The following is an 18235-nucleotide window of genomic DNA, read 5'->3' on the forward strand; positions in this document are numbered from 1 at the left end:
AGAGGAGGATTTTGAAGAACCGCATGTAGAGGAAATCGTTCATGATATGTTGGCATGTGAGAGTAAAATGGATTCGGTTTCTGAAGAGACTATTACTGCGCCGGTTGTTGAAGATATTGGATCAGGGATGGTAGTCATGGTACCATTGAAGTCGTGTGACAAGATGAATGATGATGTTCGTGGGGAAGAAAGAAGCGTGATGGATGACTCTTTGATGGAAGGACATTTGGCTGCGGATTGTGGAGATCATGGTGCTCCGGTGGTTTCATCTATTGAAAACAAGAACTCGCTATGGGACTTGGTTGGTAGAGAAGTAAATGTATCGGATTGTAGTTGGGTTTTGTATGGAGTTGTTACTGTGTTAAGTCTTGGATTGGATTGGAAGTATTGATGTGTTTATTGTGCCTGCCTTCGTTGTAATATATCCGTCGAATCTGCAATGTGTCTCTGGGTCCAGTCGAACCTGAAGTAACTTAGCCGCATTCAGTCACAGTACATCAACAACAGCGATAACATTTACTGCAAACTCATTGCACAGGAAGACAAACAGCGCAAAACAAAATCTCTGAGCTATCGTCACGACAAGTACGCCAGAGAAGTCAACTTGGAAACAGCTAACCTGTACACTGCAGAAAACACTGTTGCTAAACCCACAACAATAGCAAAAGCAGCACGAGTCCGATACAAAAATGCAACGCTGAAAATGAGAGAAACGATATGGGAGTCGATGCCTCTTCATGGACAGCACAAGAAGTTAACTTCACAGCCCCATGTAGACGAGCTTTCATGGACCTGGCTATCCAGCTCTGGCCTGAAACCGGCAAGCGAAGGATTCATTTTCGCAGCACAAGACTAATCGCTTCCTACAAAATACTATCGCAAAAGAATTCTGAAGCAAAACACGGACGGCAAATGCAGAATGTGCCACAACCAAAATGAAACTGTAGCACATCTCATGTCCGGCTGTGGTGCACTTGCAGCTACCGAATACACATGGAGACACAATAGGATTGGTCACTACATTCATCTTGAATTATGCAAACATTTTAACATCACCACTTCGACAAAAAATTGGTACGATTACAGCCCCGCACCAGTGACAGAAAACGAACAAGTAAAAATTCTGTGGGATGTACCAGTTATAACTGACCGCGAAATCAGGAGCAACCGCCCGGATATAATCGTCAAACTAAAAAAGAAAAGAGAATGCTTATTCATTGAACTGGCTGTCCCAGCTGATCACAACCTACTGCAAAAAGAATCAGAAAAATACTCCAAATACGCAGACCTCAAAATGGAATGTGAGAAAATGTGGCGATGCAAAATAAACATTGTACCGATAGTCATTGGTGCTACAGGGGTCGTGAGCAAAAAACTCATGAGACATATCCAACAAATTCCGGGTAACGTTCGATTCGACATGATCCAAAAGATCACATTATTGGGCACTGTGCACATTCTTCGGAAGGCCTTGAATGCACCACTGGACTAAAATTACGCTTGTGAATCACAGCATAATTTCTGTAATTTCGATTCTTCATCTTCAATCATCTCTACCTCTGCTCTGTAACCCTTGCCAATTCTTCATCTGCTGCAATTCTGTAATCTGACTTCTCCGTGTATTGCATAGGAATAACAATTTGAATGTATTACTGAAATTTTAAAAATTTACTCCAATCTCGCCATTTTCCTTTGGGGGCAGGTTGCTCCCCGGATTATGTGTGTATCTACCAGTTTTACTGTGAATAAAGAATATAATACTAATACTAATAATAATCTTGAGTAGCCATGACGCTCCGTGCCGCTGTCTTGAAATCTGACCCCAGACAGCTCGGCGTATACTAGAAGAGATGTAAACCATAATACAGGCTACTCTAACGTGTATGTAACGCTCGGCGAAACTTGAACCGATACTTACCATTGTGGAACTTTACTCAAGTCGATATTGGAGTTCCTGAATGTTATTGATCGTGTTATCTGGCTGCGTTCAAGTATAATTAATACCACTGTCATCCATGTCGATGGGATAACCTACCGCGCTGCGCTGTGATCGTATAGTGGTTAGTGCATCGGGTTGTGGCCGTGATAACCCGGGTTTGAACCCTGGTCATAACACTGTCTTGCGACCTCTACTTGATCCTGACGCCGTGACGATAGCCATTACGGACTAAACAAACAGAGTCTATGATGCGTCATTGATACTTCATATCAGTTTTCTCTCATCTATTGTGTGTCTGAGCCGTAGTAAACAGTAATGAAAAGTAATTATGAACGGTGGCGCTCGTTCATTCATCATTGCCCATAACAAGGTGCTAATTACATGATTGCTTTGCAGTCAGAAGGGGATATGATTCGTATTTTAAAGAATTTGGAACACGGATCCAGTGGTACCCATGGCGGGTATACTACACTAGAGCCACAAGTCTCGTTGAGTGTAGGCCTATATATAAAAAATATGTTGGCTTTGATATTGTGGTATCTGCTTGGCTAATAAATCTAATATGGGATTAAAGCGTAATTATGACCACTCGCACACGAGTCGATGGCATGTTCCATCGTTTTACGCTGTGATCGTATAGCGCAGGGGTGGCCAACCTGTTTGCTATTCGCGGCCGCATTTGGATTACTCATGTAGACTACGGCCGCATTCCAGGGCATATGTAGTCGTAATGAACTAACTGGAGGCCAAATGCATATGTTAAACTGTCCAGTATCCATGTCCATTTCCATGGGTTTTGGACTGATTTATTTATAGTCAGATCGCCATACAATACGCACCTAAATCGCGAGGGTTGTTATGGATAATTGTGGGATACGTTCGGGTCGCGCCAGGCGCGAAACTTTTGCAGAATCATGGATGATTTCGTCATTAGTATTAGCAGTTTTGCATATTCCTGTCCAGCATTTCTTTTTTCTCAGATCATGTGATCAGCTCACCGGTAGAGTTGATGGAGGGGGTGTTTTCGAAAATTTGAGGCAAGTTATAATGATGATGGATTTTCGGGCGGGTTAATTGTTGTTACTCACTTTGTTGCTTGCTGTTGTTTCTTGGCATCCTATCAAGATCGTCAGTATATGGTGGAAAGATATTGAAATCGCCCAAACACCAGAAACAAATTTTTTTCGTGAGTAACACACGATTCAAAGTTGGTATTTCTATATAGGGAGCATCATTTTCCTCTACTATTCACATTTGTACTGGGGGCTTAGATTGCAACGGGCGCTATACCTACTATATTGAAATCGAAAAATGAAGTCACGTTGAATCGCGTCCATGCAGCACGGAGAAAATTTCAATATCATTATAAATCTCTCAAAATTCTGGGATCAATTCGTAAATTCAATTTGTATGTCGACGGCCGCCATCACATACTTATTGAATTACGTGTTCATAGCCACATAAATTCCCTTCTACGCCCGCAGGTTGGCCACCCCTGGTATATTGGATAGTACCTCGCGTTGTAGCAGCGGTAACCCAGGTTCGAATCCTGGCCACAGCATATTTTAGATTTAGATTATTCGTTAAATTGTGGATCGAGGCTTTGGGTAATCTAACGTATTGATATATTGCAAACATCCTTCAGTCGGACAGAGTATACGCATAAGTATAATGCATTTTCAATAAATTGAATTTACGGTTCTGCGTATTTTATCCGATGAATATTAATACCATATGTTGCGTGTCAATTGAGAATGAAGGCCCAGCTTAGCTTATTATGGCACATATAGCAATTGTTCATTGTTATTGTCCTCCTCTCCCCCCCTCCGCGAGAAATCGACGATATTTCTGGAAGAAGCTATATATGGTTGTCGGCTATACTGCATTTTACTGACTTATTTTACTGACTTTTTGCGTTCGTATGTTCCTTAGGGTCGAATGACCCAAAGCTGCTGTTCACATGGAACCGTTCTTCACTTGGACCTTCAAGTATCTTATTTGGATATCTGCTACTGCCACCAAGGGACACTTATCTGGCTCTTACGGGCGACCTGGTGTCCGTGGGTATCGTGTTGCTGACTTCTGGTCTGAGAGATTCCCCCAACCCATCTTTCTTCTGTTGGTAATTTCATAACTGACCTTTGCACATCGGATACATATTCTGATCCGCGCAAGCGGTGTAATAAAAAGCCTAGAAGTGAATCTTGATACAAGCGGCATATCCGGAATTATAACAAAGATTATGGGACTGGTGTAAAATGACCAATGTAGTCAAGACGCCACCAATACCAAAAAAATGTCTGATTTAGAAACACATAAACCACTTCCGAAACCAACTATAAGTTCGGTATTACGCTATTTACGAACGATCCGAAATAGCTAGCGATTTAAACAAGGCTCAACTATATATTTCTTATTTCATATGTAATATCCGATCGAAGTTGCACAAGTACAGTTTCGAAATTGCAAAGCATCATTACGACGATCGGACAATAAATCATGCTGCTCTAACTTAATGTAAATTTAGACAATAAATTTGCACTTACCGTTTTCAAGCAGTCGTGATGATAAATTTACTCATACACGCGACGAGAACGAATTTCTACATTAAAAAATTCAAAGTATTAAACGTACGTAGGATTGTCTGAAACTGTTACCTAGAAGCGGAAGTATAAGCAAACAAAATAACAACCCGAGTAAATGGAGGACTTGGCATAACCTACTTGCGTACTCCGGAATAGTAAATGCTCTTCGATACTGGCCACCTCTATAATATTCAGCGGATCATACGCCTCTGAGGCGGCACAAGACAGTCACTGGCTGTTAAGTACCATCATGGCCTACTAAATACATATATTAGTAGGCCATGGTACCATATATAAATTGTTTCTCGCACAGTCTTCAAACACGTATATCACAGTTACAGAGGAATTTCACGGAACGGAAAGATCAAAATATCAACGGTTTGCTGAAACCAAATAGCTCGAAATCGAGTCGATAACTTTTGTATATGTTTTCGATGGTTTGATCAGGAACTGAGGCTAAATAGCCGTACAGCTTCTCCTGGTCCGTTTGATTAGATGGCGCGTAATTAGCAGGAAAGGTAATGTTCTTCATGCCCACAAGCTTCATAAACGCAGCCATGTCCTCGTTGATGGTTTCTACGTGCGCAATAAAGTCATATCGTATCGTGCACGGTAGACACAGATCATGATATAAATGCCAGTGACGCTCCCCGTACCTATCCAAGGCTGCGAACCTCAGAAAGTCATCGAATGTCGCTAATTTATTACTCATGCCGTCGGCAGATATATTCTTGTGAATCTTCCGTGAAATACCCGCGAAATATTTGTTCCATTGATCGCCTTTCTCGAGTTTGTCCCTGTAGGCGGATAAAAGTCTGTAAAGCGGGTCGCGGACGATTATTAATCTTTTGTAAGCTTCCAGTCTTTTAGTGATTTCTGTTGCGTTCCGCAGCTGCCTCAAATTCAATTTGTCCTTGGTCAATTCGTGAGCGAGTAGTTCTGACTTGATTTCTGTCGCGTTAGTAGTATTTACCAATTTTTCGACTGTAAGAAGAATTTTCTTCATACTTGAACTGGCGCACTTCGGAATCTCGCAGAGAATGAACTGTACACAGAACGACCCGTTAGTACTCGGCCCGCAATAGAGATGCCATATAGGTATTGAGTGAGACAAGAAACATATGAGTCATATATGTTATCACCGATGAGAGTATTGGAACACTATGCTCGATATACGTCCTTCACTTGCAACAAAACAGTTCATGTGTCGTTGTTACCGTTTACGATACAAAAATACGTTCTTATCAGCTGACTTTCTCACCACGTTCAATAATGGCGTATACACAAAATGACTAAGCTGGAAATGACATGCCAGCACAATGTGTTTATATCTAATCTACAGCAAAATTCCTTTGCTCTTAACCCGGGCTCGTCGAAGCCCCGTGGTTTGCGGAGTCCATTTCAAGGGTTCGGTGATTGAGCAAATCTAACACTATAGCCTATGTACTTCGCAATCGGTAGCAGCAATAGTCAGATAAACGGCGTGCTATAAAGAAAAACCCTTCTTCAGGTGTCATTGTCGATCAGTGTAAAATTAAACAACGTGAATTTGAGTACGAAAAAGACAAATTGTTTCCAGCATATTTGCCGATCCATAAAAATGAAGTGTTGATATTGATCTGCCAACTCCGTCTACTATCGTGACTGACGACTTAAGATATCAACTCATCTCACATTAGAACTCTATGTAAAATTCGTATTGATAGGTTTCCTAATGTAATGTGTCAGTTTTACATAGACCTGGGCAAAGTGCGGCCTGCGAAAGGTCACCTGGAATTCAGAACATATATACTTTTCAATGTTGAGCCATGGACTATGATGATAGGCTGCTGTGTAAACTGAACTGGACATTCGTTCACCGAAGCCGGTTTGTCTATATGTTCCCCAAATACGTACCATACGTACGTCATACGAGTAATCCCGATTCAAAATATCTCCAATGTAGCAAAGTGCGCCTGAACAATAAAAGTCACAAAATGTCACTGTTTCCATATAGTTTCGTTCAAACTTTCTTTGTTGCCATTGTCACATTTACACACTCCGTGCTTCAACGTTTTACGTTTGTTTGTTTTTGTGGTACTCATTAAGTGTTTGTTGACAACTGGTCATTTGCACCAGGTCATTTTTATTCCGTAGCTGCCGACTTGTAGCACGGGCCAACTTCTAGGCTTTATAAGACACCGCTTGCACATTTCAGATGGCGAGGATATCCTAGATAAACCTCCAACTCTTAGGCAGGAGTTCTGTAGTGATGTTGCAGATTTTGATTATTAAAACAAATCAATCAGTGATCGTGACTAAACGATGTACGGGGCACGGATGGGCATGCCAAAAAAAGAAAAGGCGAGGGGCGGCGACCGAGACTCCAAGAATATTCGAAGCACTAAACAATTGTTTACTAGAGTCAGAGGTCAACTCGTTCTTTTAGTTTGTAACAAGCAGGTCTTCGCGTAGTATAATTTAAGTTGGTATTATGGCAAACAACACGAAGACAGACACTTGGCAAATGGAAGGCTAATTTCAGAAGCATTTCTAGTTTCTATCAACATCAAAGCAATTTCACCAAGCTGCACACTGCTTTAGAAGAAGCGAATAAGACAAGCGAATGCTTGCAGTATCTAATTTACGATTTTATGTCTTAATACAAAAACGCGTCAGTTGGTTAAAAAAAGTTCCCATTGTTTTCAATTGCACACAATCCAATCAATACGCTGAAGACTTTTGTTGAAATTTTTGACTCGTCCCGTCAACGTATTTTCTGCTTATCATTTGGCCCGCGGGGAAAAATAATTGCCCACTTCTATAGTCTTACACGCAGCCCTCGAATTTAAGTTTATTTACCTATTCTACTACTTGGGTCGCGAAATATCGGAATATCAAATCAAATTTTACCATCCCTATTGGTACTCGCCTTGTGAGTATCCGAGTATAGCAGTGTCACTTCGCGATGCAATCTTGTGACGTTAAAATCATCGCTGATGTCTCCCAAATCGTGACGCTTGCATTCTTTTCGGAGCAACGACAGCCGCCTGTTTTGCACGTATTCTGAAGTCTGCTGCATCTCTACCTGTTTGGAATGGAACATATTTTGGTTCAAACCAGCGAAATCCACACGCCTGGGGTCGGCAGCCATTTTAAACGATAGGATCGTTACCAAGAATTGAATGGTATAGCGTTAGATAATGTCGTTGAATTTATAATATCATAAGGACAATATACATAGCCTTGTAGCTGGTATCTATAGTTCTATAGAGTCATACATGTATGCCTGTGTATGTCTATATTTGAACGTTTTCATTGATGAACTTAATGCGTACGTTGAATCCGTAGAATTAATGTAAATGGACAATTGGACATGGGCATCTCCAGGCATAAACCATAGTTATATGATTCGAATTCCCTGTAGTAACACCTATAAACGCATATACCAAATTATATGATGTTTTCCTGCTATTCACTAGTCTCGTGGCTTATTAATAATGCCAATGACTAAAATATACCGCTACAATCAAGTAAAATAAGTCATTCAGGAACTGGGTACAACATCGTGTAGTAAAATCCAATGAGTGGTACGCGAGCGGGTCAAGTTCAAGAATCACCGCCCGGACAAAATCACACATCAAACCGCAACTTTGGTGTTGTTATTGTGTAGTGTCGCATGCTTATATCTCAACAGGCCAAGATCTGAAGATCATGCACAAAATTACGCAAAAATTCCAATAACTGAACTGCATTAAGCCATAAACGTGGCAAGGATTGAAATGCCGTATCGAATTATTTTCAGCAATCGATTGACCTCGCTATGCATGTGAGAATGTGGATTCTGTTCCCCGCGGAAAGTAGCTGATTGAGACATTTGTAAGTATAGAGTCACTGGTGGACTGGTGGTAGAGTCACTGTATGACGATATCAAAAATTCGCTATTCGCTTGTAACAGTGGGTAAGCCTTCATTGTTATTTTATTCAGAGTCAAGAATCAAACAATCAGAGCACTTATTGACTGTCGAAATTTTTTTGAATCGTGGAAAGTACAGTAAAATCTCGCACTTTGATCTGTGTGCCTTGGAGTCGATCTTTAATAAAATATTTCAGCCCAAGCTTTGTCAACAAAAGCAGCTCGTGCACCATCTTAAAATAGAACATTGGACGCTCTCTTGTTTGAGATCTCATTGCATGCTGGTGACATTATATTTCGAGATGCGATTGTTGATATACAATGTTCTTTCCAATTCTCTAATAGTTGCTGACGATTACGCCTGACGAGTGTCAGCCGAAAATATTCGGTTCATTTCAATATGAATATAACATTCAATTGTATATAAAATTAACATGTTTTGCGAAAAAGCAGTTATAATTTCGCTAAATAGTACGGAATGTATTCTGTTCGATGGTGATGAGATGAAAACAATCCTAAACCGCAGAACAATACGTGATTTTTATTCGAATCTCTTGAGTTACAAGTAAATGGCGCGATCAGTCCATATCGCCGTGTAATATCATCGAAGTACATTGCGATGGAGCAAGGGAGACACACTTCATTGCAATTCTCCATTCTATTGAATGTCGAATCGCAATTAGTTACTTACCGACGTATTTTCCATCCATCTGTGATCAAGTTTCTCCGTGTTTTTATTTTTCCGTCTCGTACCATGTTCGATTATCCGCTTCTTCAAATATATCATAATTATTGGGTGGCGGTGTAAAGTTAGATCCCGAAGGACCAAAAGAGGTATTTGTTATCATGGATCAGATGATTCCTATATGTCAATATTGTGACATGCGTTTCGAATACGGAAATTTGACATCTGATATATAAAATTTTCACTGGAACATGAGGGTATGTTGACTTGTGAATGATGAGCGGTACATACTCTGCTTGCTTCAGAATTCGATACAATCACATACCCTGCCGCCCATTACGTATGGTAATAGGCCAGTGATTCTTGACTTTTTTGTCTTCGCGGACCCATTTTGCACCGTCACGGACCCCGCGGACCCCCCGTAGTTTCAGTTCATATTTAGCTCAATTATCGTGCAGTCGTGATCTATCTTGTGCAAATGTTATCTGTAGGCTATAGTGATAAACAATAACAAAATACCCTTTCTTGAAAATAACATCATACTAATTATGTAGAGATTTATAATTTCAAAGTGCATTTTCCAACTTCATTTCTTGAAAAACGTGGTCGTGTCTTGAATATCCGCGCCTTCGATTTGATAGGAACGAGCGCCGAAATTTCATTTCAACAAATATTGGTTTTCTTGTTTGTCGTATTCATGGTGATGGTCGACTACTATGGTCATTTACACCAGGCCAATTTTCCTTATTCTTATTTCGTGGCTACCGACTTGTAGCACTGCCCACTTCTAGGTCTTTATAAGACACCGATTACGCGGATATTATAAGACACCGCTTACACGCGGATGATATGGTCAGAGGAGCCAACGCTTACTAACGAATTCTTCCAACACATACTATGGAATTCAGGAGTCGACCTCGGTCTGATTCGAACCCACCAACCATTGGTGTTGCAGCTATTGATTAAACCACTACGCTATCTCGCCACCAAATGCAGGTCTTGGCCAATGTATTAATAACGCGCAACGCTTCCGAGGACACATTTGGGTATGATTGCAACAAATATGGCACCAAAATGGACAGACAATTTGTAACGAACATGTATCGTCAAGTTTGGTGATTTCTATCAAGCAGCTCATCTTGAAGTTGTCATGAAAAAGTGGTTGTGTATATCACAGGAGAAAATGGATTTTGATAAACATTTCGAAGTCACCGGGATTGACGTTACTCACCCAACAAAATATCTCTAAACAACAAAACATACGTATCATTAGGCTATTGATAATTAAGCAATTAAAATGAGAGTCTGCACAGTGGGATATTTCATTTCAGACGGCCATTCCGTTAATGCGAGTTCTGGAGTGTTACCAGTAATGAAGCGGAATAGCCTGGCGATTTTTCCAATTAAAAAATACAAATTAGGTTATCAACTATTTTGTAAGTTTAGAGGCTTCGAGGACCCCCTGAAAATGTTTCGCGGACCCCCGGTTGAGAACCACTGTCATAGGCTATTTAGTGGACTTCTGTCCAATCTATTGTGCGTAATAGCGGTGGACTCGTGGGTTGGAAATGCACAACCTTATGTGTCTGTTTCCATGAGAAATAAGGCCACTATATATTCATTTTAGGTGTTGCCAGTGGTCTCGGAGATTATATGATATCGATGTAAGTGAAAGCTGGTCATTTAACACCCAAGGGGATTAGGTCTTGCAGTGTAATACAGCAGTGAATATAAACTAGCTAATTTCGTATAAGCACTATGAGTTGAGTCATGCAGTGGAAAGCGAATGAGAGGCAAACGCTTTGGGAATCTTTCTCAGTAATTGCTTGACTGTGAGATCCCAGTGTACCTACGACTTTTGCATAATTTGACACTTTATTTCTTATAATATATTTGATAATTTTGTTTAGTACTGAGCAGCTGATATACGATATTAAGGTAACTTTCTTTAATATGCGCGCGGGGTCATGCTTCACAAGAGGGTACAGGATCGTTAGTTATTAGTACTTACCTATTCTGTGATCCGGTAGGATCTGCATTATATACATCAGAATCACCTAGAGGCAAATTGTGCAAAGCGAAACTGTAGCCTACTACGCGATCTTTACAAGCACATCTGTTTAAGTAGGGCGTCATTGTGAAAGACAGTATTGTAAATTACGTTGTATGACGTTAGTCTACTGATAAGTCATATCTCCCTGATTAAAGAAATAGCCGGTTAAGGCTTGTAACAATAGCTAGCATATAGAGATCATCCAGCCGTACATATATTATGCAAATAGAGACATACGATAACGATGTACCACTTTATGGCTACATATACTTACTGAATATCTGCTGTATATAAGCATTGAAGTTCCACTAAATGCGATTAACAGGAGGAGCGCATGTCTATAACTAGACATGTTCCACATTGCGCTCATATCGTAAGCATTAAAATCATCAAACTCTTTATAAATCTGCAATACGGACACTCAATTCTTCTTCTGGGTGAATTAACTAATGGATAACGGTCCCCGGCGAGGAGATACCAATGGTGTAGTAACAAAGAGGTTCGAATTTCCATTGTCCGTGGGCTATTGACAGATGGCGCGAAAAATCCAACATTTACTCACTGTTATTGTGACTGGGAACGGTCACAGATGACTTGAATTGAGGTATCATCTCGATTCCTTTGATACCCATGCTTTTATCCACCCTGATTTGGTATGAAAATCAATGCTTTTATATTGCTTCGTTTCGGATGATACCATAAAGGTTGGCGAAGGGTGATAAAGTAGTGTGGTCTAAGCCCTGACATTACTCAGATTTGTTAAGTCATTTTGATTTATGATGAGACCGGAAATTAAGCCTTCCTTACCGTAGCACAAACGGTGACTACGTAATGAAGACGGTATATGGCAGGGGTGGGCAAATTCTCCAGTCGGCGGGCCGGATACAGGAAAATTAAGTACATGGCGGGCCGGATTGCTGAATCTATACATTATTCGCCTATTTATAAACATATACGCGGAATAAATCGTATTTAATGAATGTATTTTAGCGACAGCAATGTCACTTCAAACTTATTTCTCACCGATAATGACGAATACAATGTGGATTTGGGAACAGCATTGTCATACAGGCGCCGCCATTACAATGCAACATTCGAGGCTGATTTCGGGGAGTTCCAGTGCCACGAGCAGAATAAAATTTATATTTTCGCAATCAGTACCGCGATAGCTTTCGATGGATTCCAGTTTTATCAAATTTAATGCTCGCCAAGCGGGTAAAAAATTACCCGCAAACTGCCTTGAGCCAAATGGAAAGTGTGACGTAGACCAATTTCTCTGAGCCGTGAGATTTGCTTGTGTCCAGAACACTATGGTGCAATCGTTGGTTAAGATTTCGAGGCGTGCGATGAGCCCGTTACCCCAGATTTACCAATATATCAATTCATTAGGGTTGAGTACATGGTAAATGCCGATAATGCAAGTCTTCTCGCTACGACGAGCTTTCGTGTAAGCTCTGCACTCGCACGCTGCGCGCACACGTATATAATGACATACAGTCACTAAAATTTGACGCTTAAGAAAGTAGTGGAGAATGTGGCGAGACTGGGGCCGCGGGCCGGATCCGGCCCGGGGGCCGTATGTTGCCCGCTCCTGGTATATGGGTTCATAATTATAGGAAACGCACTATTCGATACGTTACCGATCATAAGGCGCATATGAATATTTCTACAAGCAACAAAGTGACGACTGAAACCATATGAATTAGGGAAGTGGCGTATCGAAGTTCAATCAGAAAGTTTGCCAAGTATAGCAATGCTGATCGTAATAATACTGAGTACTGATTATGTGTTTTGCAGGTTATATCTATTTACTCCTCTCGGATAAAATTGTCTAATTCGTCTGAAATAGGCAAAGATCACGTCGGGACGCAGAAAATAATAAATCGATTCAGGCAGCAAGTTAGATGGTATGCCATGTTAAAGTTCGCGTTCGAGAATTGTTTTTTCGGACTCCGCTCGCGTAGGTGAGATGTCCAATGTACCCTCGATCAGTGCTCTGATTGCATAGTCGTAATTATCCCCTGTTGTGACCATGATAAACCTGACTTGAATCTTGATTCACAGCAGTTTTTGTGACCTTCAAACTTATCCATTTATCGATATAATGAGCCTTACGTAATGATAACGAGTCGCATCTATGAATGATATGGATGCTATGCTATGTTACTCGGAAAGTTATCGATTCAAAAATAACGATAAATATAGGATTTTCAAGAATTTCGCATTAGACTCCGGTGATACCCATGACGTAGAATATTACGTTGGAAGTTAAGTCTCATTTAGGATACAGAAACGATGTCAGCGTTGATGTCGCAGCATCTTTGCTGGGTCAGTAAGTAAATCAATTGATCGCTGTTTATGGTTGTATATATTTTTTTGCTATGACCGTTGGTGGAATAGCCCATCGAGTTGCGCTGTGATGGAGCGAAGTACTCCCTTTCAAAAGAGAAGCTTAAATCTGGTATCTTTGATAGATCTAAGATTCGAATACGGATGAAAGATTCCAATTTCATATTTGGAAGGAGTTCACTTAATGGAATTTATCCTAAGATGTAGTAAATAAAACGTTTTAGATAGTCCCAAAGCACCCAACTACAAATAGTTGGACCGAAAATTTGTATCTGCATATGGAAAACTCGGAACAAACAAGAACGTAAAATTTCTCCACCTGTTCAATCATCTTGATATATTTCGTGATGATCTTGTTGATTAGGAAGGGGATAGGTTCCACTAATACATCAAAACAACAAAAGAAAGATATTAGGGCAAATGAGATGAACATATTATGGCAAACCATTGCTGGGACCTTTCGAGAACCTACACTAAATTGCTTTCCGGCGAGATTCGTACAAAAAACATTGTGCTTTAAAATGAATGAATAATATTATATTCCAACTGATTATATCAAATTTACAATAAGTGGTTGACGTAAAACTGATGGAATTAATGCCACGTTATTTTAGTATCTAGGTAAATACTTATATACCTGACTGGAGTTTATTTATGTACATGATATCCATGAAAGTCTATAATTATGATAAATCCAATATTCCCAAATATAGTGCTGTTGCTGTATTTTGATTTAAAAGAGTCTTCCGTGTAGAAAAATAACAAGTAGATTGAGTTTCTAAACTTTATAGTACGACTGGATTGATTTTCTATCTAGCAATGACAGCGAAAATGGGAGATTTTGGTCACAATAGCCCACGGGTTATCTCAAAATCAAGAGCCAAATTGAAAAAATATTAAGGTCAAATTCGGAATCAGTGCCCTTCATAACCTTCAAAACCACTCTTACCTTGTCTGCCTAAAAATATGTGTTGACCAGTGTTATTGACAGTCCTGTCCTCAAAATGATTCATTATATCTGCTTTGAGGGTACTGTTCCGTGACAGATAAAATCACTATGAGATGTCCACGGCAGACCGAGTTATGTATGCTAACAATTGATTGACATCCATTATATTCTATAACAGGGCTGCTTTTATTCTGCTGTATTGAACAATTTTTGGCGCTCATCGCGTATTAATGTCATCTATGCCATAAAGCAGAGGTCTCAAACACGCGGCCCGCCAGAGCATTTTGTGCGGCCCGCGACGACATTTTAGATTTTTAATAATTTGACAATATATAAGTGTCACATAAATCTTTTCAGGTTATAAAGTCAAAAATCCCTTTTATATTGCTCCGAAAGCCTGAAACTATTCGTCAAACTTCACTATCACATCCATTGCAAACGCTACCATGCAGGGAAAGATGCACTATTTCGCCACATTTCCAATTCATGATGACAAAACCTGACCCTTAGACGATTTGTGACTGAAATTTGTGAGTTGGAATTGGACACGTCCTTTCTTAGAATTACTCAGACTCGGGCTAACTAGATGGCAAAATGAAAATGACTCGAGTTGACTCGGAATGCCGTGAATTTGTTAGAACCATGGACGCGACAAACTAATCGCGTATCAGGGGAATAGTAATGGATCAGAAGGTCGCAGCTTGGTATTTCGCTAACCAAGCAAGTAGTTATGGCAACCATGAGTAATCTCGTAGTTACATCTTTGGTCGCTAAACCATGTTATTAGGGCCACTTCAAGGTACCGAGTACCGTAGTGGTACGTAACAACAATGGGCCGTTCGGCGTTCCGACATTTCAATCACTAAGACACGTTCATTATTATATTTATATCACATTTTAATTTTTTTCTGCTCCTGTATTTGAAGATATTTGGCAATGAGATTAATAGCCTACTTATCAGAAGTATACCCGAATCCTGGATTGGAATTACAATGCTCAATGTTTTGATATCAGATCAGTCTCTATTATCAATCTGTTAAATTCAAAATATTCATAGTAGCTGCAAAATTATAACCCGATAGCTTTTATGATGGCATCATACATTTGTCCGCCCATATGGTGTCTATATCTTATAATTGATATATATCAAGTACAACAATTCTATTCAAATAGTTATAAATGTGATGATTCTTTCCGTGCCTGGCCTAAATTGATGCAAGAGCAAATCACATTTTGACGAAGTGTGTTTACTGTCAGTCTGCTGGATCGGCTCACTATCAATAGGACAATTCATTCCCGCCAGATAAGGCCTACTTGGAAAGACATAGAATACCCCTATAAGTGCTGCGGCCCGCGGCGTCGTCAAAACGGGAAAACTGACCCGCGAGCACATTTGAGTTTGAGACCTCTGCCATAAAGGATGTTGCAATGTTCATAGGTCTCTTTGCTTTTCCGTAATTTAAACGGACGATTTTCAGTCCCGCATCTATTCACCACCTTTTTTTCTCACTGCCATGCGTTCCCGTCAATGCCTTTGCTACCGATCTATATTTGATCACTCCATTTGATCCACCTGGGCTTTTTGCGCGACTCCGCGAACGCAGTGAGGTCAGCGACGGGACTAACAGGGCTGTATTGGGCCTTGGCAATTGCGATTGCTAAAATGTCGTCTGTAATTGCCATACCAATGAGCAACTCATCACGAAACCGGCACTTATCTCAGCGGTATTTTAAATGCGGTATCGAGATTTTTGTCAAAGCGGCGAAAGGTATTGATTTGATGGAAATAATATAGCAATATGACGTCACAGGTTAGTGATCACGCTCTCGGTCACATTACTATTCTTATTACTATTGTCCTCACACAATGACGTTTATCGCCTCTTTCAGGCTACGTGCGTCACAGACACGAATTTTTTGTAGTCCCCATATTATCTTTGACTTTCGTAATCTTTTGGAAACGATTTCATTTTTTCCCTCAGTTAATCGTCAGTCTTTCTCGCACCCATGCATACCCATTATGGCCTCTGCTGCCTACTTGTGGCACGGCTCACTTTCAGTCTTGTAATGAGTTCAGCGATGAGGAACCCAGAGAAACCTTCGGCACGTAGGATATGGTCGGAACCGTTTTTCGCACCTACTTCCATTCGTGTCGTGAGTATAGTGTTTAACCGACTGTGCGACTGGCTTCGCGTTCACGTAGAGCAGTGGTTCCCAACCTTTTTCAACCCATCGCCCCCTTTTCAAGCTCAACACTGATCATCACCCCCCAAATTTTGTGTACCGTGGGTTTCCGTGGGTTGACTAAAAAAAAGCTCAGCCGTTTTGACGCGTCAGCGCCCCCCTATCGCCCCTTCGCTATTTTCGCCCCCCGTCGCCCCCTTTGTCCATTTTCGCCCCTATCGCCTCCTTCGTCATTTTCGCCCCCCTAGACCACCAAATCGCCCACGTTGGGAACCACTGTCATAGAGCACTTCAAAAAGATTCGCGTTCACACGAACCAAAGCATTTAAGGGGTTCGCACGATCACTATAGTGTACATCGTAGCCATCGATTGTGCCTAAACTATGTGGGTTCCGTACAAGTTTTAAAAAGAAACATTTTCCCACATTGAAATGGAAATTGGGAAATTGTAAGGTTGCATGAAAAACGCAACACACAAGATCTGAGTAAATTCCAACCATAAGAAGCCGAGCTATGACGATTTGACATTTCGATCACTATAGTATACAAACATTTGGAAATTTCGTCACTTCAAGATGACCAAACATCGTGGTCCAAGCATGCCTGAAGTGGATGCTGACTTTTTTGTTGTGGGGTGGGGGGTGGTGGTGGGGGTTCCAGGACCACGAGCAGAATATTTTCGCAATCATTACGGCAAGAGATTTCGATTGATACCAATTTGAGCAATATTCGCGCTCGGCAAGTCCGTCAAAAATTACCGTAAAATTGCCGTTGGCCAAACGGAAAGTGTGACGTAGAGCAATCGCAGTGAGCCGTGGGATTTGATTGTGTCCGCACCATATAGGACACGGTGGACAAAGCCATCCCAAACGCCAAGAGTCAACTAGAGTGGAGCGTTTTTAATCTTTCGTGACACTCTGCTGTGAGCTTAGCCCTAAATCACACATCAAGATCGGAACACACTAAATCTTGGTAGACAATGAATTAAGCTTATTCGACCAATCAACTAGAATTGATATAAAAAATACATCGTTGTCTTACGTGAAAATCTAGCAGGCATACGGCATCGATCTTCATTTGATATGTCCATGGTATCATAATTACCAAATCCGCCCGATCGGAGTGTTTTGGCTACTGTATAACTTGTTTATGGACTAATATCGGTAGCAAGCATAGAAATCAGTTTTACACTCTTCTCAGCGCAAATATAAGAATAGTCAGATCACGAATACATTTTCTCGTCTAGCCTTGGCCGTCAAAGCGTAGGCTTTTATTCCCTTGCAAGTTCTCATCGGAATTGCAGGCAAAGTGATGGAGCAAATTGATTTTTTGTGATATTTATAACATTTGATTGTTCCAGTTGATAGATTTGGTGATGGTCAAAACGGCAACCCAATGTACTTCAGCATTGCGGCATTTTGTGGACTAAGTCGTCGCTAATAGGCACCGTGTACCTGTACAATCTACATTGTATTACTTCTCTGAATTGTAGTGTTGGAATTAGCAATATGACGTCACACGACGTCATAGGTTTGTGTTCACGTTCTCATTCACATAGAAGCTTTCGAACAGGTTCGCGTACACACGAACATGAAA

The 18235-nt window shown here is 40.7% G+C and overlaps 2 protein-coding genes across 2 annotated transcripts; both read right to left on the reverse strand.

Moving 5' to 3' along the window:
- Positions 1–4814: 4814 nt before the first annotated feature.
- Positions 4815–6137, reverse strand: LOC145434371 (carbohydrate sulfotransferase 14-like). The gene has a single exon (XM_080311737.1). It carries the CDS (start codon positions 5528–5530, stop codon positions 4889–4891), a length of 642 nt encoding a protein of 213 aa, XP_080167863.1. The 5' UTR covers positions 5531–6137; the 3' UTR covers positions 4815–4888.
- A 642-nt stretch (positions 6138–6779) lies between these two features.
- Positions 6780–12661, reverse strand: LOC145434450 (uncharacterized). The gene is made up of 3 exons (XM_080311811.1): positions 11432–12661; positions 9111–9191; positions 6780–7591 (listed from the first exon to the last, which is right to left on the reverse strand). The coding sequence occupies exons 1-3, from the start codon at positions 11525–11527 to the stop codon at positions 7406–7408; spliced, it is 363 nt and encodes a 120-aa protein (XP_080167937.1). The 5' UTR covers positions 11528–12661; the 3' UTR covers positions 6780–7405.
- Between the last annotated feature and the right edge of the window lie 5574 nt (positions 12662–18235).

This window comes from Botryllus schlosseri, chromosome 1, assembly GCF_051294905.1.
Source record: "Botryllus schlosseri isolate E-star chromosome 1, Bs_hap1, whole genome shotgun sequence".
NCBI lineage: Eukaryota > Metazoa > Chordata > Ascidiacea > Stolidobranchia > Styelidae > Botryllus > Botryllus schlosseri.